A 21845-nucleotide genomic window follows, 5' to 3' on the forward strand; every position below is an offset into this window, starting at 1 on the left:
CTGGATGCTGAATCTCTGTGGCCCTTCCCCACAAGACCAACCCTCCCGGGCTAGTAAACCCAGAGACTCTTGGGTTAGGTCATCAGAATTTTGTAAAGCTGCACAGTGATTGTAATATGCAGCCAGAGTTGAGAACCGTTGGTGGAAGCCAGAATTGCACTCAGGCTCCAGATGATGGATTGGGTTGAGATTGGACGGAAAGCATTGGGAGCAGGGGGACTCCAAGGATCCAGCTGCTCAGTGGTTGGAACCAGCTTCTGCAGCACTGCCCGGCAGCATTCTGGAGACCGGGGGACCCTCACGCTCACTCTGAAGAAGCCCTTGCAAAAGATGCCCCCCTTTATAATAAATCAGGAAGAACTTGACACAGTGTTCTTTCAAGCTTCTATAGATAACCTCCAAAAGATGTCAAGAAAGAGACTCCTATAAGTATTATCTATTAATAGAACTTAATATTTATATGGGGCTTCCCAGGTGGTTTAGACGGTAAAGAATCTACCTGAAATGCAAGAGACCCAGGTTGGATCCCTGGGTGGGGAAGATTCGCTGGAGAAGGGTATGGCTATCCACTCCAGTATTCTTGCCTGGAGAATTCTGTGGACTGAGGAGCCTGGAAAGCTACAGTCCATGCAGTGACAAAGAGTCTACACTCTTAATATAACACTTTAATAGTAAATAATATGGTTTATAGCAAGCATACAGAAGTACTCATTCATTCATTTATTTATGAGCCCTGCTCTGTGCTGGGTACTCCATGGACCCTAAGAATAGAGCAGTAAACACGACAGCCACGTTCCCTCCTCCCAGGGGAACTTGAGATAAGTCATCACAGCGGCTCTAGAGTCGAGGAAGGGCCAGTGAGTTGCACCTGGGAAGTTGCCCAGCCTTGAATGTCTCTGTTGGGCACTGAGGGGAGAGGAAGATTTCTTTCTGAAAGCACATGCATCTGCAATGCTGGGGCACCAGATTCACCTACGGTAGCCATTGTCATCAGAACTGGTTCTGGAAGTTTCAGAGCAGGTGGCACAGGCCTGTGTGTCTGGTGAAAGCAGAGAGTGTCACCCCTTTGTTTCAGGGTCGCATCTGCACAAAGATGGACTCGGGTTATTTTTTCCTTGTGAATAAGTAACAAGCCGTTAAGTACACAATGGAGACACCTCTCTTCCCGTGAGCTGGAAGCGTAGTGATTGATGAGATCCGATGTTTACTTGTGTTCCCGGTAACCTTGACTGAAGTCACTGAAATCTTCAGCCCGTCCATCAGGAGAATGGCACGCACATGCCAAGGGACGGGGCAAGTGGCAGGCAAAGCTTTGTGGGGGGCAGCGCTCAAGGTCCCATAAAGGGACTCGACGCAGAGGCTCAGGAGGTGGAGGGGTTCTCACGAGGAGAGGAAGAGTGTAGTCACAGCAGCAGGAGGAACAGTAGACATTTGTATTTAGAGAAAAGGGAAGGAAGCTTGACAGTGAGGAAGAAGAAAAAGAAGAAACTGATACTTGGTCAAGAGAAACGGGCAGTGACTAAAGGGGCCAGGTATGCCCCCTTTGCTCAGCCAGCAAGTGACCATCAATAAATAGCTTTAAATGCACCCTTTTTTGGTTTCTTTGTTGGCTTTTCTGTTGTTTTTTGCATCTTCAGTTCTTTTATGGCCTTGGGCTTTAGAAGCTTTAATTTCCTTAATGTTCATTTTGTAAGGCAAACGAAGATTAGAAGTTCTTCTTCCTAACCTATGGCTTAACCTACTGATTTCTGCAAAATAATTTGTGGAGAAATATTTCTGTTTTTACTGACCAGATTCTACAGTCAATGATAATATATCTCTTGGTGAGATTTTTTTTTAATCTTGACATAGAAAACTTCAAATACGTATAAAAATTGATCAACGTACAGCTCAAATTGCTTTAAATATAACTCCAATTTATCCTCTCCATTCCTCATACTATTTTAATGTAAATGCACCTTGGGTTGTTGTTGTTTTGCAGGGTTTTTTTGCACCTGGTTTTTGTTCTAACATGTGACTGTGTATAAAATGCCTGAGTCAGCGTTCATTCCACAGATTTTCAAAATAACCCTCAGCCATGTTCCTGACATCAGTATGTAGATAAAGAGACATGCAGATACTAAGGTCACAGTGTTATTTTCTGGCTTTTTTCTCTAATTATAACCATCCCAGGGGGTATGAGATGGTATCTTACTGTGGCTGTGGTTTGCATTTGCCTAATGACTAATGATGTTGGGCATTAGAGAAATGTCTGTTCAAGTGCACTGCCCATTTTCTTTGGTAAATTGGGTTGTTGGTCTTTTTTCGTGACCAAGTAACTTGCCCTACATCACACACTCAGTTCAAAGCCAGAGGCAGATCCCAAACTCACATATTCACACTGCAAACCCGGGAACCTACAACGTCCAGAACCAAGAGCGCAGCCGTTCAGCCCGTCCACCTTTGCAGGCGTCTTCCTCTCCTTTCCCCACGTGTCTACTGGTCATACACGGACTTACGCTGTTAAGATGGAAACCACAGAATAAACGTCACTGTAGAAATATGCACCCAATAAAACTAAATATGTACTCAGCAAATAATTCTGAGAGCTTGCCACCAGCAGAACCTTAAGAAATTCCTGAAGAATATATTTCTTGATTGTGAGAATTTAAAAGATGAGCTAGACAAGAGTTCTAAAATTGTTTGAAAGGGAGCAAAGAAATTGACAAATGTGAAAATATAAACATTGTATTAAAATAGCATCCATGGTGGGCTTCAAAAAGTGATAAACACTATAGAAAAATTGCATGTAAATTGGGAAGGGTCAGAGATAAGTCCTTTGTAATTTTAGTAGAAAAGGCTAATATGCTAGTTAACCTTAGTTTTTAATTATGTATTACTGACACACTGAAATAAATAGGAACCGTGAAGATTTATCCAAAAAAAAAATTTATTCTATTACATGGAGACCCTCAAACATGTTTGAACATAGAATTTGGGTCTTTTTTAAAATATCTGCATTTAAAGAAAGTTTAAATTCCAGCTTTCTGTGCCTTTACAGTGTCTATAGCACTGGCATTTTGTAACACAGATTTTCCCTCTTTTTTTCCAGTCCATAAAAAGAGCTCCTTAATGCTCAGATCCCAGAAGCTGGGAAAGCAGATCATGGTCAGTGACAGGAAGTACAAGTGCTCGAAACTGCAGACTCGCTGGAAGGTGTTAGGTGAAAATTCTAGAAAGGATTAATTTGACAGATAGCACAGATTAAGAAAAATACTAGAAACCAGTAAAGGCCATCTTTCCTATAGAGGCTCATTTCATTCTATCCAGGGAAGACTGCTTCCCTGGATATCGCCAGTTGTTAGCAGGAAGAGTGATGGTACCCCTTTTTTTTAAAATCACACTCTTGAGTATTATAGAGATAAATAGCTAAATGATGAAGAAATAACTTTCTTTCACAGCAGTCATTTCAGAAGGGCAAAAAGGGCTCAAATACAGATGCGCTGGATGACATGAGAAAATTAAACCATGAGTGAAAAATTCCGTGTTTCTAAGGGTGCTATTATAGGAAGAGTGCCCCCCGCCGCCACATCAACACTAGAAGGGAGAACTCTGTCCACCTAGAGGGATGCGGGGACTGCCTGCGGCTGTCCAGAGATTTCTTTGTGAGCCCTGGAAGTGCCGCAGGTGCAAGCTCCCTGAGACAACACAAGTCTCTGCTGTGTTTTGCTGCAGGGCCGATGCAGGAGACGATCTCTGACTTCTGGAGGATGGTGTGGCACGAGAACACAGCGAGCATCGTCATGGTGACCAACCTGGTGGAAGTGGGGCGGGTAAGTGGCCTCTCCGCCTCCCAGTCGTCTGTTCCTTCCTTAGACACCTGTGTGAAGGAGGGCAGGAGCCAGCCCTGGATGCAGTGTTGTGTCCTTCCGAAAATGCTAACCACTAGGCTCCTCCTCTGGCTTGCTGTCCTTGCTTATAAATTATCAGTAAACATAGCCTGAATTGCTTTCATTTGTTGCGATAGCAACAGACAGCAAAGGCACTCAAGATTTAAAAGCAGTTGTTGCCCGGATATATGGAGCACACAACAACACAAAAACATAGTGAAGCACGCGTGCTGGTGCTTGGGTGTCAGAGCGCAAGGGGAGCCCCCCGGAGGCAGGCCTGCATTCCCCACCTGGGGGACAATCCTCCCTGAGAACAGCCCGCAGCCCTGGAGTCAATCCCAGGCTTAGAATTCCAGCATCTCCTCTCGCTTAGATCGTCCCTTTCCTCCCTCTCCTGACCTGTGAAGTGGGGACCACACGCCGCCCCCGAGGTCTTGGGTTACTTCCTCTGTATTAACTGCGGATGAGCTATTTTTATTTAACCAGGAAATTCTTCAGTAGTTAAGATCTCGGTCATAGGATGCAACAGGATTATTCCCAAAGGGGAATCTGAAAGCGAGAAGACATATAGAATGCAGCTGCTCTGCTGAAGAGTGAGGCCATTTCCATGGTTCTGCTGGAGGACCTGTCACTCCTTAGAGATGTTGACATTGTGAGATTACTCTGCGCCTAGAGATTAGCCTCCAACTGAAATATTAGAGGCAGAAGTGATAGAGGGGTTGTTTCTTAAGATTCTATGTCAGCCTTAAAAAAGAAATCCTGCCATTGACAACTCGGTTGCATCTGAAGGATGTCAGGTCAGGTGAAGTAAGCCACTTAAAACAGGGCAGGCACTGGACTATTCCACCCATAGGAGTGAGTGATGGAGAAGAGTCAAGTCACAGAAGCAGGAAGTACAGGAGTGAGCACCAGGGATCGGGGGAGGGGGAGCTGGGGTTGATGTTCAGTGCGTGTAAGGTCTCAGTGACACCAGAGGCATAAGTTCTAGAGATCTGCATACAAAGCTTGCTTGTAGTCAGCAATACAGCGTCACCCACTAATTTGTTAGGAGGGTAGACCTCATGTCAAGTGCTCTTAGTACACACACACACATGCACAAAGCCCAAAGGCATGTAAGAAACCACGGGAGGTAATGGATATTGCCCTTGACCTTGGTTGTAGTGATTGTACCAAGGGCATTCACTATGTCAGAAGCTATCCAGTTGTGCACCTGAAGTTCTCTGTATTGGGTTGGCCCAAAAGTTCATTCGAGCTTCTCCTTAACACCCTACGGAAACCCGAACGAACTTTTGGGCTAACTCAGTACATCAGTTACACTTCTTCAATAAAGCTCTTCTTACAAATGGATTTTCAGAAGGTCTCAGGAAGCACAAACCAGGAAGAAGAGAGACTTAAAATGTGGGAGGTAGTTAAAATTCTAGCAAAGATGACAAGCCAAAGAACCTGAAAATCCTCTTAACAAACATCCTGAAATTGTAAATAAAATGTAAATGAGTTTCAATGTATTTAATATAAAATATAAATGTATATGTAAACATAAATGTTAAAAATGTTTAACTTAGCTCTTAAAATAGTAAACTACTAGAGAACAGTGAAGAAGCAAGGACTAGAGACCAGAGAAAGGGGGGAGGAGGCAACAGGCTCCCACTAGAGGCTGACGTGATGGTGCCCGTGGGTCCTGACACGTGGAGTAGGGCTTTAGTCTCATGAGCTTGGATCTTGAGTTCTAAAGCCCACCAAGAACAGGAGGTAACGCCTTGGACATGTACAGTGCTAAGAATTTGAATTGAGACGGCCACATGAAACCTAAACTCGCAAAGGGTAGATGCTCAGATAAAGGGCCAAGGGGGAAATGGGGGAGGGGCAAAGGAGAGGGAAGCCAGCCGGGCATCAGAACAGGGAAATGACAGAGGCAGATGGGTCCTCACTTAGGCTCTGGTGAGAAAACGCTTCCACTAATTCATGGGTCAAAGCACAACACCCTCACATCACTCAGAAAATACTTAGAACTGTGAATCGTGAAGCATCATGTAGTAAGCGTGTAGGATGCCAAGCAAATGGTACCCAAAGTATATATATGTTCTTCAGGGTTGTTATTAGAAGACTAATTAAGCATCTAATTCAAGAAGCTAAATGAGGAACAGAGTAAACTAAAAAAAGAAAACAGTAACGCCAGAGCAGAACGTTATTAAATAAAAACCAAAAAAACAATAATAAAGATCACCGTGATCAAAAAGGTTTTGTGGAAGGACTAATGAAATTGACAACCATCTGGAGATCAGAAGAAAAGAAATCAGAAATAACAAGTAGTGGGAACATGATACATTTTTAACATAACAGATAATATGAATAGCAATCAATTTGAAAATTTAGATAAAATCAACAATTTTCTTAACAAATTTGATTTTCCAAAACTGACTCAAAAAGAAACAGAAATTCTGAAGAGACAAAAATTATTTAAAAAGTGAATTATAGTTAAAAAGTGACCCATGGAAAGTATTACTCCCAATTGTATTATAGATATATTCTGCTAAATATTCAAGGAATGGGTAACTCAAATCTTATAAAAATTATTCTGAGAAGAGAAAAAGAGAGTCTATTTCCCCATTTTGTTTTAAGAGGCTAGTATAACCTTGATATCAAAACCAGATAAGAACATAGGAAAAGGGAAAATGATAGACACCACAAATCAGGAAGAAATAAATACATCAACAAATCAAAAAATGAGAGCCGGGATGTTGATGTAGGCATTTGTAGGAAAATGTGTAATTAGTGGGAAAAACATGAGCTTTTCCATCAATTGAACTGGCACGTTTGGTTATTCATGTGGACTAAAAGAAAAGCCCCAAATTGAATACCAAATAAAACCAAAAGTTTTAAATGCTTTAAAACTTAGAAGAAAATATGGAAGGCACATTTATGTCCTTTGTTTTGAAGCTCATCACATTAAGAAAAGGACGGGGAAAATTGACCATTAAAACGTAAAAATTTCTGTAAAGGATATTAGTAAAGTGATGAGACAAGAGGAGAGATGCTACGGGACTATTAGATAAAGTATAAAAACTGGAAAAGCACAGGTTTACTGCCAACATTGTAAAAGCCATTTACGCCTTTGGATTCCCTGTCTCCTGGGAGATGCTGAGAGCAGGGAAGCTGGCCAGGAGGGTGGGGGGAGCTCCTTGTGTGACCAGCCTAGAAGAGGTCGCTGAACTCCCCACCACCAGCCCTTCACCTGGGCAGTGTAGATATCATGCCACCTGCTTTATAGGGATCTGGTAAAGATTAAATGAGTCTCTACATGGCAGGTGGTTAGAGAAGTACCCACCCCATTCTGAGGACTTCCTAAACATAAGTATTAAGGTAACCCTTACCTTTTCTCCAGCACAACTGAGACCTATAGTGGCATTTATGAATTACCTTCCTTGGGACTTCCCAGGTGGTCCAGTGGCTAAGACCATACTCCCGATGTAGGCCCCCAAGTTCCATCCTCAGTCAGGAAACTAGATCCCATGTGCCGCAACTAAAGATCCTACATGCTGAAACTAAGATTGGGCACAACCAAATAAGCAAACAAATAAACAAATACTTAAAAATAAATAAATTACCTTTTCACCCCCAAATCAGTAGGTTGCTATAAAAGCAGTAATGGCTACTGAAAAAAAAACAAATTTTCAACTCTGCCATTAAAGCAAACTCCTTTCAGGGAGGAGACAGCATTATAAATCTGTGGTCTCTCCCTCCTGGAGCTGAGGAAATGCCCAACAAAGCTAACGAAGGAGAATTTGCCCCACCTAGAGCAGCTGGTATCCACTAGGTTCACTGTGAAACGGCCAAGCTCAACGTTTTCCCTGTTTCATCCCCTGAAATGTATGATTGATTCTGAGTCCTCGCTCGTCTCACATACGCGTGTTGACTGCCTCGTGTGTTGAGGAGGAAGAGATATGGAGACCGCTTCATACTGCTTTGCTTTCCCGATAGCAATATTCATTGAGTTATTTACCAGATTTTACGTATACTCAAAACTATGGTTTTTCCAGTAGCCATGTGTAAATGTGAGAGTTGGACCATCAAGAAGGCTGAGTGCTGAACAATTGATGCTTTTGTACTGTGGTGTTGAAGAAGGCTCTTGAGAGTCCCTTGGATAGCAAGGAGATCAAACCAACCAATCCTAAAGGAAATCAACCCTGAATATTCAATATCCCTGGAAGGACTGATGGTGAAACTGAAGCTCCAATACTTTGGCCACCTGATGTGAAGAGCCAACTCATTGGCAGAGTCCCTGATGCTGGGAAAGACTGAAGGCAGGAAGAGAAGAGGGCGACAGAGGATGAGATGGTTGGATGGCATCACTGGCTCAATGGACATGAGTTTGAGCAAACTCCAGGAGCTAGTGAAGGGCAGGGAAGCCTGGTGTGCTGCAGTCCCTGGGGTGACAAAGAGTCAGACACGACTTAGAGACTGAACAACAACATATTTGCATCAGAGCTCACTTAAAATCCTCTGGAGAAGGAAATGGCAACCCACTCCAGTACTCTTGCCTGGAAAATCCCTTGGACAGAGGAGTATAGTAGGCTTCAGTCCATGGGGTCACAAAGAGTTGAACACGACTGAGCAACTTCACTTCACTTCACTTAAAATAATCCCAAGATAAATTATTTTGAAAAGTAAGTAATTATTAAAAATAACAACTACTACTGGATTTTTTAAAAATAAAGGTGTAGGGAACAAGGTATAAAGAAGGTTGAGAGTCTCGTTTGCAAGCACTTCTCAACCTTCTTTATACCTTGTTCCCTACATAAAAGCATGCACATATTTTTTGCTTAATTGAAATTTCAAAATGTGCTGTCTCAGGACCCAGTGACTAGACATGAGCTGTTCTTATATGATAAACCCTCTTTCTTTAAGGAAAAATCGGGACAGCATTGGCTAACAGGTCAAAGGAAGACCGTGCTATGAAATGATTCCAGTGAAAAAGCCTCAGACATTAGAGCCCACTGTCTGTTGGATGTGGCACCTTTTAGTGGGATGCAGGCTTCACTCTGAGTTGCCTGCCTTGGAATAAATAGGTGGCCTCTGTTCCTTCTATCAGGACCCATCCCATACAAGGTGGCCCCTGTTGATATTTTTGATGGAAACAATTCTTTCTGACAAATAGCCGTGGACACTGCAGCTAATAGTGTGCAGCTGAAGGGGAGATCAGGGGCCAGGGTTCAAGTTCAGCCTTAAATGGAAGCACACAGCCTCATAGAAACTCAGGAATTTTAGGTCTGGTAAGCTTATTTTAAAAAAAAAAAAAATCCTTCCAGATCCTCACCCAGTTTGCAGGGACGTGGTAAGCTCTAAGAGTCCGCCCCTGCCACCATCAGCCCCGTGGACTGGCCTGAATTCAATTAGTGATGTGCTTCATGGCGTCTGTCCTTGAAATGTCTGGTGTGATCTGGGGGTGTTGACAAGAGGTCACATGCCCTCCGGGAAAAGGTCAGACCTCATTCCAGGCCATTTCCCATTGTTCATCCTGCACATTTGTCAAGAGACGACATGCCCACGTTCCACGCTTGGAAACAGCGATGACAAACCACTGAAGAAATGAAAATGACATGGTTTTTAAGGGCAGCAACTAGCTGCTTACCATGTTGACTGCACACAGCGGGTGCTTCATGAATCAGGCAGGAGCCAGGCCAACGCTGTTTGTTTACACAGACTTGATTCATTAAGTCAGAGCCTGGCAGCTTTCCCCGGATCTCTGCCCCGGAGCGCCCTGCATTAGGCCGCTGTAATTGCCCCTGTTGGAGCCTCTGGGAGGCCTCCAGTCCCAGCACCTGTGTAGAGGACTCAGAAACCACACTTCCCTCCTGCAGGGCTCCCCCCATACACCTGCCAGGACCCGTCATTATCTAAGGTTTCCTGGTCGCCCCAGCGCATCCCCCGCAGCCCATGTGTTGTGGGAAGGGACCCTTGTTAGTTTCCTTGGCACCTGCCGACAGCCGCACACCTGGCACGTAAATTGCATCGGGTGTGTTGTGGTTGTTCTCCCTCTTTAATGAACCCACCGGAGGGACCCTGAGCTCTTTATCCAACGTCTGGTTCCCAGGAACTCCCACCGACTCCGCTGTGTTGTTGTACTAATTCATCTGCCAAAAGTCTGGGAACCCAGTCTGGGGCTCTCCCAAAGGAGATTCTTTTTTGCACTGGTAATTTAAGCTAATGATTTCTAAACATTTTTAGTCAGTTTGATGAAGACTTCATTAGGATGTAACTGTTTATTAAAAATCCAAATGAGGTCTTGGAGTCATGTAGGAAGATGATTGTTGAGCTGCCCTGAATAGTTCTGATAACAGGTGGTAAAGGGTCTTGGAGCCAAGAGAAGCAGGAACCAGAGATGCTCACCCTCATCAATATATAAGGGATGCAAGGGAACTGATGGATGCTGTAAAGATTATCATCTTCCCAAAAAGATTGTCTTGGAATTCCTTTCACATTTGTCACTAAAAGAGTAACAAAAGAAAAAAGTTAAAGATGAACACTGGATGTCAGAATAAGCTCTAATTCACATACAAGATGGGCGTCCCTGGTGGCTCAGATGGTAAAGAATCCACCTGCCAATGTAGGAGACCCAGGGTTGATCCCTGGGTTGGGAAGATTCCCTGGAGAAGGGAATGGCTACCCATCCCAGTATTCTTGCCTGGAGAATCCCATAGACAGAGGAGCCTGTCAGGCTATAGTCCATGGAGTCACAAAGAGTCGGACATGACTGAGCGACTAACACTTTCACTTCTTCACCTACAAGGAAGATGTATTAAGGTTCCAAATGCACCTGGAGCCTTAATACAAAGAACACTTGCTTTTCTACAAAAACCCACCAGATCCAAGATCAACGGAAGAAGTAAGAGAGAGGAAAGATTTTCCCCTTAATAACATGTGGAAATAGTTCAACAGTTAAAAAAATAATAATAACATAGGTAATATGTAGCAGTACAAAATAATAATTTTTTTTACAGAATCTCTTAAGTTGTTCCAAGACATCCAGTTCGTACGTGAAAGGGAAGAGAGATTATTTTTGTAGGCATTACTGAAATTTTTCTGTCTTGAACTCTCATGATTGCCTTTCATCGATCTTTTTTTTTTTTTAATGAATTGGGTATTTAAGATTGACAGTTTGTGACCTGAGTAAAGATAACCTTAACCTTGGATGAGCTTATACTCATTCAGTAAGTATGCATTTTGATCCACCATCAACCATCATATCAATGTAGCTGATTCAAGCCTTGCCTTCCTCTGTAACTTTAACATAAAACTAGGGAAACAGGAAAAGTCTGCACTATCCCATTTTACAACTGAAGAATGGAGGTCCCAAGAGAGGGACACATGCTAATCATTGTCCTTGGTGGCAGCAAGTCTCCATCCTTCTGCAGGATGATTTAAATTTCAGGAATGGCTAAAAGTCAAGTCCAATCTGTTGAACAAGGTGAGGAACAAGCAGCCTGGGTATATGTGTTTCTTCAAAGTGCTGATGGTTTGTCATCTAGTTAGGTAGGAGAGAAAAGGAACAGGACATTTGCTAGGGAGGTCTGCAAGATGACACTTGGAATTCCACAGGAGGCATCGGGGCCACGAGTTTCTTTACAGCAGATGAAAAGAAATGTTACAGATAGAGATGTGACGTTGTGTGTATTCTAAGTATTGTATATCCATTCATTGAGAGATGCTAATGGAAGACCAGAGAAAAAACCAGAAGCCCTGCAGGAGGAGGTTGAGGCAGGAACCTGAAGAGGGACTTGCTGGTGCCATGAAGTGATTCCCCCAGATTCACACCATCCAGACCTCCAGCAGTTAGAGCAGGCTTCAGACGTGCTGCCCAAAGGAGAGGGCAGGGCCGAATGTTGCAGGTGTCGGAGGGAGGAGCTGGGAACCTGGGACAGGCCAGGTACTGTTTTATACAGACTGTCTCCCTTACTCTCCACAGTCTCCCTAAAAACAATGCCATAGTCCCATTTTGTGCATGAGAAACCCAAGGCTCAGGGGCACACATCATCGGCTGCAACACCACAAGTCAGCAAGAAAAATGCCAGTGCACCTCCATCTGACTTCATCACACAAGGGCCAGAGAAATCTGGGTATTTAACTGAGTGAATGTTCCCATTGCTGCGAGATCTCTGTGGAAGACAAAAAATCCTGCACACCATAGACCTGTTTTGGAAGCTTTGCTGGCAGGCGGCTCTTAAGCAGGGCTCTTCACTCTGTGATTCCCTGCAACTTCCCCATTCTTGCCAACAGCATCCCCAGCAAAGCCACGCTCAGCCGACCCCTGACACAGCTGTTCATAGAACTGTGGTCACTTTCTCTGGATGTCTTTTTAGAAAGAGTCTGCCGAAAACCCCTTAATGAATCACAACTTGTACCAGCGCCTTTGTGTTTTTTCCTGCCTGCCGCCTCCTCAATGGTTGTATCTGTTCGATGGGGCAGTGGTGGCCATAGTGAAGGGCTGACTTCATCCTCCATGATCGCAGGCTTTTTAGCAAAATGAGTCCTTGGCCCAGCACAGAGCACAGAAACAGACCTTCACAGTCTGCCCCAGCCTCCATCCTGCCTCCCGAAGAGCTGGTGATACAGAAGCATCCACGAAACGGAGCCACTTGTGATCAGGGATACGAATGGAGGATGCTGCCATCGGATGTGTCTTTTCTTCCTGCCTCTTCCCCTCCCACCCCCTCCCACCCCCTCCCACCCCAAGAGACAAGGCAGCTAAAGTCATTTCAGGGCTTGTCTGTTCAGTATCTGTCCCTAAAGCCGGACCTGGAGAGACTGAAGACAGCATAATTGACCGTGAGCTTCTCTTCCAAAGAGCTCTGCTCTTGGGACCTGTCCTCAGCCTCTCCCAGCCACCATCCACTCATCTCTGGAGTGAGTCCCTCTCAGTCCCTGGACCGGCCTCTCGTTCCCTCCTTTCAGGACACGAGCCAGGGCGAGAAGGAAGTGGGGGGTGGGTAGGCCGGCCCTGGCCCCTGCTGGCTCTCCCCTCGAGCTGGCCACTGATGAGGTCATGGTCATGAGAACCCAGGGTCTCAAAGCAGAGTCCAGGCAGGAAGACCTGGGTCTGACAGTCGTGATACTCTGGAAGAGGAGTGTTTGGAAACTGTCTCTGTGGCTCCTCTCAGCTCTACTGGGTGTGAAGCTCTCCCCACCCCCACCTCACAGGACCCTTTCCTAATTCCTGCATGCATGCAAGCGTGCTCAGTCATGCCCAACTCTTTGCAACCCTGCCAGGGCTCCTCTGTCCTTGGGATTGCCCAGGTAAGAATACTGGACTGGGTTGCCATGCCCTCTTCCAAAGACGCCTTGAAGATCACAGTAATGTGTGGCCAACCTGGGGCAGCCCGAGTGTCCGGGGGTCTGACTTTATTGTACATGGGATCATTTGGGCTGCTGGCTAAAAATGACCCTTTGTGAAGGCAGTTAGAAATCCGAGAGTTATTCTGCTTCCTGTACTGTTTCACATTTGTGAATTTTAAAGCCAGCAACCATGCCCCGTTGGAGGGAGGAGCCCATCATGCACCTCTGCCACCCTCCGCAATGACAGGCAGGCAGCAGCCTCGGCCACGGGGTGCCCAAGTGATGGCCGGATGGAAGCGGCACTGAGACGCCGGGTAACTGCCATTCTGGGCTGAAGACCGTCTGGTGCCTTAGGTGGTGAGGCCGTGCGGGGAGCACTGGGCTGCAGCGGGGCAGCATGGTCAGAGGAGAGGAGCATCTGGTTCTGCCACGCCTGGGCTCCAACAGACACCCGGTAACCACTGGTCTAAACATCCATGTCCGCAGAACATAGAGGCCAGAAGGCAACTCAAGCCTGGACTCCTCTGACTGGAGAGCCTGCATCCAGAAGAAAACATACTTTCCTCTTGACACAAGTCCAAGCAGTTAAAAAGATACTAAAGTGAACCCAATTTAGAAAGCTTTGGAGTAGGCTGGAAACAGATGTGACAAGCTATTTCAGGATATTTTGGGAGATGAGATGGGAGGGCGGGATGCAGAATGGCTCGGCCGCCGCTTCTGGGCCCGCCCAGCCAGGTGCCTCTGCTCAAAGAAGGCTGCCCACAAGCATCTCTTTGGAACGAGGCTTCCTTTCTCCTAATGACCACTCTTCTGGACCCCAGGGGCAGAAATAAGCAATAGAAAGCCCTCTGCTTGCCTGCAGGTAATAAGCAGGCCATCACCCAGTGTCATCGCAACGGAACTGGCACATCCTATCAGACCATCAACAAAGAGCTCACATCCATGACTTTGGGGGTGTGGCATTTGAACTACTCTTCAAAGAACAGATGAAATGTTCAGCTGGACAAATTGTGTGACTGGGAGGGGCCTGAGTAGGAGTCTGAACCGTGAGGTCTGCTGGGGGATCAGGCAGACCACTTGTCTCTGAACATAAAATACGTGTGGCTCGAAAGAAGGGTAATAAAAATATAAGGATGAAGATGCTAGTCTAGTTGCAGCCAAGTACAAAAAAGACCTCTACATGCCAGGCCAAAGTTAATTTCCCTTTAATTTCATGGGCAGTCATTGGCAATAGAAGTTTACTGAGCAGAGCAAGTCAGTGCCAGGGGGACCACACTTGGAAGGGTTTTTGCAGCTTCTTAAGAAGGGATGTCCACACAGGAAGTTAGCAGAGCCTTAAGGAAGATGGTGGCAGAGGGAATAAAAAGCCAGAAAACATATTTGAAAGCTGTTTCAACTGCTTGCTCAACTTGGCACTTGGTTGGGTTTTGGAGAAGGATCTCCAGGTTTTGTGCTAGGGTGACTGAAGAAATCATTAACACAGAGGGTTCACCAGGTTTTGTACACTGAATTTACTTAGACAAAAAATGAATCTGTAATTGTAACTTGAGAAAAACACATAGCTATTGCCTTCCTCAGAAAAAATAAAAAATCTCTAATCTTGACTTTTGGCTCCAATTTCCTGCTCGGTCCTCCTCCAAAATGTTCCATCAATTTCTGAAACTAGAAGACATTTAAAGTTCAGAGGAGCTAAAATATTGCAAGCCACCTTTTGTAGTTTATTTTTCCAGGCCACTCCTGAGTAGAAATAGACAAGAAATGAATGGTTACTGTAACTGGGATATTTGTAGTATAAATACAGTCTGTTAACTTTAGACCATTTTCCTAGGTTTTATTCCTCCCATGACTCAAATTGTGTTTTATTCTGGGGAGGGAAAAAAATATACAGGTGATCTAAAAAGAAAAAAGTTAAGCTATATTTCTGACTTTGTGCACAAATTGTATCCTATAAATTATACTGTGACCCATCATTTAGAGAACTCAAAAAAAAAAAAACCCACTTTAGCCTCATTTCCTTTGTGTTTTCTAAAGGTCAAATGCTGCAAATACTGGCCAGATGACACGGAGATCTATAAAGACATTAAAGTTACCCTAATAGAAACAGAACTACTGGCAGAATACGTGATAAGAACGTTTGCTGTTGAAAAGGTAAGCTTTCACACTATGTTTGAAAAGCTACAGTCAGACATTAGTGATACCAGCCTCATTAACTTATCCGGGATAATTCATCCGTGGTCTCACCTGAACGCAGGTAGTCTGTAGCCAGTGATGACTCAGGACTGCACCCTACCCTCTGGTCCTGCAGCACCTCACTGCCATCTTTGAAGCAAACCATTCCCATTTCATAGGAACATGTATTTTGCCGCTAATCCAAAAGATACACCTAGCTGTCCACTTCCTTTTTCTTTTCAACCTGGTTAGTATTGTTCAGCCCGTCTCTCTGTCCTTGTTCAGAGTCAGTTGATAACTGTCCTTCACGCTGTATGTCCATGTGGGTTCCCCGGTACTGAGTTAGCATCAGTGTGGAGACACAGGTTCTAACTCCTCCTGGATGCCCTTCGCGTCCTCAAGCCTTTCTCAGCCTGTGGTTTCATGCAGATGATGGACTTTCCAGGTGGAAGCATCCACCTGGAAACATACATAAGTAGATGCGGGACGCTTCTGCATGAACCAGCTTCTCCATTCACTCACTCCCATGCTGGTTTCAGTCCTCGGTCCCTGCGGGCGTGGCGTCCCAAATGCTCATCCCATGCACATGGATGGGGCTGCTGCTCTGAGCATAACAGGGAATCTCCTTACCCCCCTCTTTCTGCCGACATAGGGAGGGCCCGGAGGAGAAGCACACTGCAGTCCGTCCCGAGAAGTGTCACAGGTAGGCTGCGGGGGGCGGGGAGTGGAGATGATGTGTCCGGCGAGTTCTCTGCCTTGCTGTCCTCCAAGAAGGGGACGCCTGGCGTTGTCTCTGGAGTCCCCAGGCTTCTGTCCAGAGCTGATTCTCTGTGGCTGAGCCCTACACTGCGCTTAGTGATGCTGGCACAAGTTTCCCAGTGGTGGGTTCCCTTAGAGACCCCAGGGTTGTAAGTGAACCTCTGGGCAGTTGATTCCAGCTTTATTCCCCCTGCATCTCAACGGAGTCTCCAGACTAACAAGACCAGTTGTGGGAAATGAAGAAATGGCAGCGTTTGCTTCCTGGCTCATTTACCCCGATGTTTTGAACACCTCTCCTGACTTTCAAAACCCTATTTGTCATAGAATCACAAGGCTGAAGAGACTTTCGTTTATTTTAATCTGTTTCTCATACTATTTAACTTTTTTTTTTCCCTTAGCCTGTCTTTTTTAATAAGCAGACAGGAGGCTTGAAGACTTCAAAGAATGTGGAGTTCTGGTTGACTCAATTCTTTAAGTTCTGAACCTCACACTTTGATGTCAGTATTTTTTTTCCTTTTTAGGCAGAATCAGGAGGGAAAAAAAGAAAAGCATATGGAGGATTTTTGTATGGCTCTTGGCAAGAGCACTCATGAATAATTGTATTAAAACAGATAGTGATAAAAGACCCCGAATATTTTTTTCTTTAAAAAAAAATCATCCGAAAGCCATCACTTAAACATGGAGTTCTTTGAACAATAGTCAGCTCTCTAATAAGCTGAAAATGCATCTCAGTGGTAAAGGAAGGATTTGTTTGTTTCTTTGCTCTTTTTTTAACCTCTTAGAGTTCTCTATCCCCAGCTGCCCAAAAATGTTTCTGAAACACCCAGGTATTTTAGTCCTAAGACAGCCAGCAAAGAGCTGGTGGAAGGAAAGGAAGGATGAGGAGCTTGTTAAGGCATTTGGGGAAATCAGAATGACATGTTAGTGATTTTCTAACCAGGCAATTGGAATCTTTAAGGAAAACAAATCGTTAGTACTTCTGCAGAGCACTTCTTGTAGGTTTTAAACTTTCTCATTAGAAAGGAAACTTTAAAAAAAAAAAAAAAAAACAGAGAGAGAAACAGCCAAGTGAAGTGTGTGCTTTGAGAGTCCTGCAGTTCTGATTCTATTTTGAGAGGATTTACATCAAGGGACCTAAAGGTGAAAAATAGGTTTGGGCTTCATTCTGCAAACAAGCAGGAAGGTTTGCAATTTGAAACTGATCAATGCCTGTTTTACATGGGGCGGTCCTCTCTGCTTTCCCATGAGGCTGATGACCCGGAGCTGAACAGATGTTAAATGACAAAGTGCCCATCCTGGCTGGAGGAAGACAGCTGAAAAGCTTCTGTGGATCTAAGTTGTCAGGGGAATGTATCCTCGCTGATGCTGGCAGCAAGGAAGCTGGCTACAGACACCAAATTCCCTCTGCAAGGAGGTGCCTAGGGCTCAGAAAAGCAGGAATATGGCCTGAAACCTGTCAGAAAGAACATGCACCTAGGGATTCATCCATCCCACACTTAATTATCAAGCACCCTCTCTGCGTTAGGCTCTACTAGGCGTCTTTCTTCCCATTATAGTACAAGGAGAATGAAGTAAATATCACACCTTTTATTGTTGTTGTTCAGTGACTAAGTTGTGTCCAATTCTTTATGACCCCACGGACTGCAGCAGACTTTCCTATCCCTCACTATCTTCCGGAGCTTGCTCAAACTCATGTCCATTGAGTCAGTGATGCCATCCTACCATCTCATCCTCTGTTGCCCCCTTCTCCTCTTGCCCTCAATCTTTCCCAGCATCAGGGTCTTTTCCAATGAGTTGGCTCTTCACCTAAGGTGGCCAAAGTATCGGAGCTTCAGCTTCAGTATCAGTCCTTCCAATGAATATTCAGGGTTGATTTCCTTTAGGATTGACTGGTTTGATCTCCTTGTCTCCCAAGGGACTTTCAAGAGTCTTCTCCAGCACCATAGTTCGAAAGCATCAACTCTTTGGCACTCAGCCTTCTTTGTGGTCCAATTCTCACATCCATACATGACTACTGGAAAGACCATAGCTTTGGCTATACAGACACCTTTATATAGCATTAATATTTATTACAATTTATATATATAATGATGATACTGATTTATATCACATAAAGTCTTATTGAGCAAACTCCGGGAGACAGTAGAGGACAGAGGAGCCTGGCATGCTACAGTCCATGGGGTCGCACAGTCAGACGCAACTTAGTAACTGAACAACAACAACAAAATCTTGTTAATGAAAAACAAAAATATACTTGATATCAACTTGCAACATGTTGGGGCTGTGATCACCAATCACATCTATGATCTATCCCCCCAAATACACTACAAAACAGCAGAAGAGGGAACTGCTGCGTCCATGAACAAGAGAAGTAACTCAGAAGCCACTCCATTGCTCGTCTCATAAGTAGTGAGCACATTAGAGAGCAAGGTTTATTTTGGAAAGAGGTTTGCTGCATCCCAGATGCTGACATTTACCCTGCTGAGAGAATGAGCCTTACATCAGTTGGATGGCCCTTCCCCACCCCATGATAGATGGAGTTCAGAATTTGGGGATGCTAGATCTGAAACCTAGAAAAAGAAGTGCTCAAAAAAATTAAAATTAACAGTGTATTGAGGACATAAGTGCTCTCTTGTCCTCTTTGGAATGAAGAAATATTTATTATAGGCTTTTCCCTTTCCTGGGACTACCCCTGCCCTGCCGTCCTAGGTAAATCCAGGGGAGCACTCAGGGATGACACAGCCTCACCATTTGTCTTCTGATGGAGGCTTTGGCCAACTGTTATCATGGTTTCAGCAAGAGGAAATGTGGGCTCCTAACCACCTAGGAATCTTGCTCTGGGGTCACAGAGCATATTTAGCAGATGACAGTGTTGATTTTCCTTTGTGAATCCCTGATGGCATAATTCCTTAATGCTTAAACCAACTAAAGAACAGCATGATTTTCTAAGAGAAATGAAGCTTCCGCACTTTTGTGTTATTAAATCAAGACAAATGAACACCCTGATAGCAAACAACTCTTATCTTTAGAACCTATAGTTGTTTGCCTCTTCTGGTCTTTCAAAGCACATAAATTTCTTCCTGGCTAAGTTTCCACAAACAGTGACTGATGGTGAACATAGGGTTCCTGAACAGTTTGTGTTGATATAGTAAGACCACACCCAGGGCCTAACACAGAGATGGTGTCCAGGAAACAGTGTTGGAAAGAGAGAAGGGGGAAAGTCAAGTTTTATCTCAGGTTACCTCCAGCCTTTATTCTGGAAGTAATTGTTTTCAAAACAGGCTCTTGTTTTAAAACACAGTCTTCCAGCATAGATTCATAGTTAGGAAGAAAAAAATGGATAAAAATCAATTTAACGTACTTAGTTGCTCAGTCATATCCAACTCTTTGTAACCCCATGCTTTCTGTCCATGGTAGTCTCTAGGCAAGAATACTGGAGTGGGTTACCATTTCCTTCTCCAGGAGATCTTCCTGAACCCAGAGATGGAACCCATGTCTCCTTCTTTGGCAGCTCAGATTCCCTGAGCCATCAGGGAAGCCCATAAATCAACTTAGTTATTCTCAAAACAAAAGTAAATTTAAAAAAAAAATTGGTTAAAGTCTGTTTCCTTCTGCCTCCCCTTCAGTTGTATGGCGGACGACCCTCCCTCTTCAGTTTACTGATCTAACATAGAATTCCAGCAAAAATACCTCTTGGTTTCCATGCTTCGTATTTGCTGACATGCCTACCTCCTGAAAGCCAACCACTGAAGACACCTCTGCCACTCTAGACCCTGGAGTCAGACCTGAAGAGCCGTGTTTGCATATGATTGTTGATGACCAGATGCATGGATTCAATGTTTACCCCAATTAGAAAGAGAAGCCTAACAAACTTAGTTCCAATGAAAAGTGGTCCTCTGGCCTGTCTGGGTGGAAGCAGTCCTTCTTCCAGGAGCCTTCCTGTACACATAGGCATGTGCACAGCCCAAGTGCCCGGCACAGATGGCACCAGGACACGGAAGAGCTGAGCAGGGGTCTGCATCTTGGCTGCTTGTCTTGAGACATAAACACCCCTTAGACCCCTCCCGCCCCCAATCTGTGTCTCGGGGCCCGCTCCTCACACCATAGAATATGAGTGACACACAGACTGTTAACAGAGCCTACAGCTTAGAAAGGAGGCTCGAGGAGGCTCAGTGCCCACCACTATCCACTCACCACTGTTGCACCTGTAAACTCACGTGTTCCCAAAGCATCACCTCCCCTTCCACCCCTACAAACATCTTCCTCCCTGTGATGAGCTCTCAGAGTCTGTGTTACCTTGGAGAATGACTTTCTTCCCAGCAGTCAGTTACCTAGCCCCAGGCTCCCTGACGTTGAGGGTCCTTGGCGCCCTCCTGGCACCTCATTGTCTATTTCCCTGTGTTCTCTCCCGTGCTGACCGGCCCCTGGCAGCGAGGTGTCCACGAAATCCGAGAGATCAGACAGTTCCACTTCACGGGCTGGCCAGACCATGGGGTCCCCTACCACGCCACTGGGCTGCTGGGCTTTGTCCGGCAGGTGAAATCCAAGAGCCCGCCCAACGCAGGCCCGTTGGTGGTGCACTGCAGGTGAGTGGGGGCCAAGCGAGGGCAGCGGGTGCGAGTCCCCTTGGGGTGATGGAAATGTTTGGGAACTCGACAGAGGCGTTGATCGCGTTGCGAAGGTGCCAGGCGCCGCTGAGTTGTACACCTTCTGGTGGTCATTCCACGTTCTGTGAATTTCACCCCAGCGAGGATCTAAGAGGAAGCAGCAGCGGGGGTCCCTTCTGCCCCCTCTGACTGAGCCCCCTTCTCCGTGCAGTGCTGGTGCGGGCAGGACCGGCTGTTTCATCGTCATTGACATCATGCTGGACATGGCCGAGCGGGAAGGGGTGGTGGACATCTACAACTGCGTGCGCGAGCTGCGGTCTCGGAGGGTGAACATGGTGCAGACCGAGGTACTGAACCACCGTCCCGCCCCTTCTGCCCCCACCCCATCCCCTCTTCTGCCCCTACCCCCACCCCCACCCCGGTCCACACCCACCCAGCCTCAGGCCCCGCCCCCGCAGGCCCCGCCCCCGCGGGCCACGTCCCAGGGCCAAGAGGTGGGGGGAGAGAAGCTGCTGTTCTGTTTTCAGAAACCGCCGGCAGAAAAGGCGAGGCATGTGGCCATCCTTTCTTCCCACCCTCCTCCTTCCGTCCTTTTCTTTCTTCTCTTATAAACACATGAAAAAGGCCAGGAGTCTGCCAGGTAACAGAATCTGCTCCCCAAGCCCAGCTTTCCCCTTGCTTCTGCGTCCAGGGTCCCGGTCGAGGCTCCACTTTGAAGCCTTCAGGATTTCAATACCGTTTCTTTTTATTGTGTGTTTTAAACTAGCTGGTAACCAGAGCGAGACCACCCCTGAGGATAGGCAGGCATTTGCAGAGTGATTTTTAAGGGTAGTCTCTGTGCATTTCCTTCTCTTCTGACTGTCCTTAAAAATTCTGTCCAGTGAGTGGCCTGGCATCATGGGAATTTGCCCACTTTCTGGAAGCACTCTGGAACTTCTCTAATTTAGAATTCAAGGTGTTTCAGGAGCTTAAGTGTTTGAGAAAAAGTATTCCACACTGATCCTAGGAAATTAATGTTCTTACTAATGTGTGTGCATGTTAAGTCGCTTTAGTCGTGTCCAACCGTGTGCGACCCCATGAACTGTAGCCCACCAAGCTCCTCTGTCCATGG

The 21845-nt window shown here is 45.5% G+C and overlaps 1 protein-coding gene across 3 annotated transcripts in view; it reads left to right on the forward strand.

Annotated features, from left to right (window-relative positions):
- The window catches only part of PTPRM (protein tyrosine phosphatase receptor type M), a 655853-nt gene that overhangs the window by 607392 nt on the left and 26616 nt on the right, over positions 1–21845 (forward strand). For 2 of the 3 annotated variants that reach the window (XM_068993577.1, XM_068993578.1), the window contains 5 exons: positions 3715–3812; positions 15231–15347; positions 16021–16071; positions 20559–20713; positions 20946–21081. In XM_068993577.1, the coding sequence (XP_068849678.1) occupies positions 3715–3812; positions 15231–15347; positions 16021–16071; positions 20559–20713; positions 20946–21081 (557 nt within the window). The remainder of the gene's footprint in view (positions 1–3714; positions 3813–15230; positions 15348–16020; positions 16072–20558; positions 20714–20945; positions 21082–21845) is intronic. The other variant, XM_068993579.1, reaches the window with a different exon arrangement.

This window comes from Capricornis sumatraensis, chromosome 21 (assembly GCF_032405125.1).
Source record: "Capricornis sumatraensis isolate serow.1 chromosome 21, serow.2, whole genome shotgun sequence".
In the NCBI taxonomy this organism is placed as follows: domain Eukaryota; kingdom Metazoa; phylum Chordata; class Mammalia; order Artiodactyla; family Bovidae; genus Capricornis; species Capricornis sumatraensis.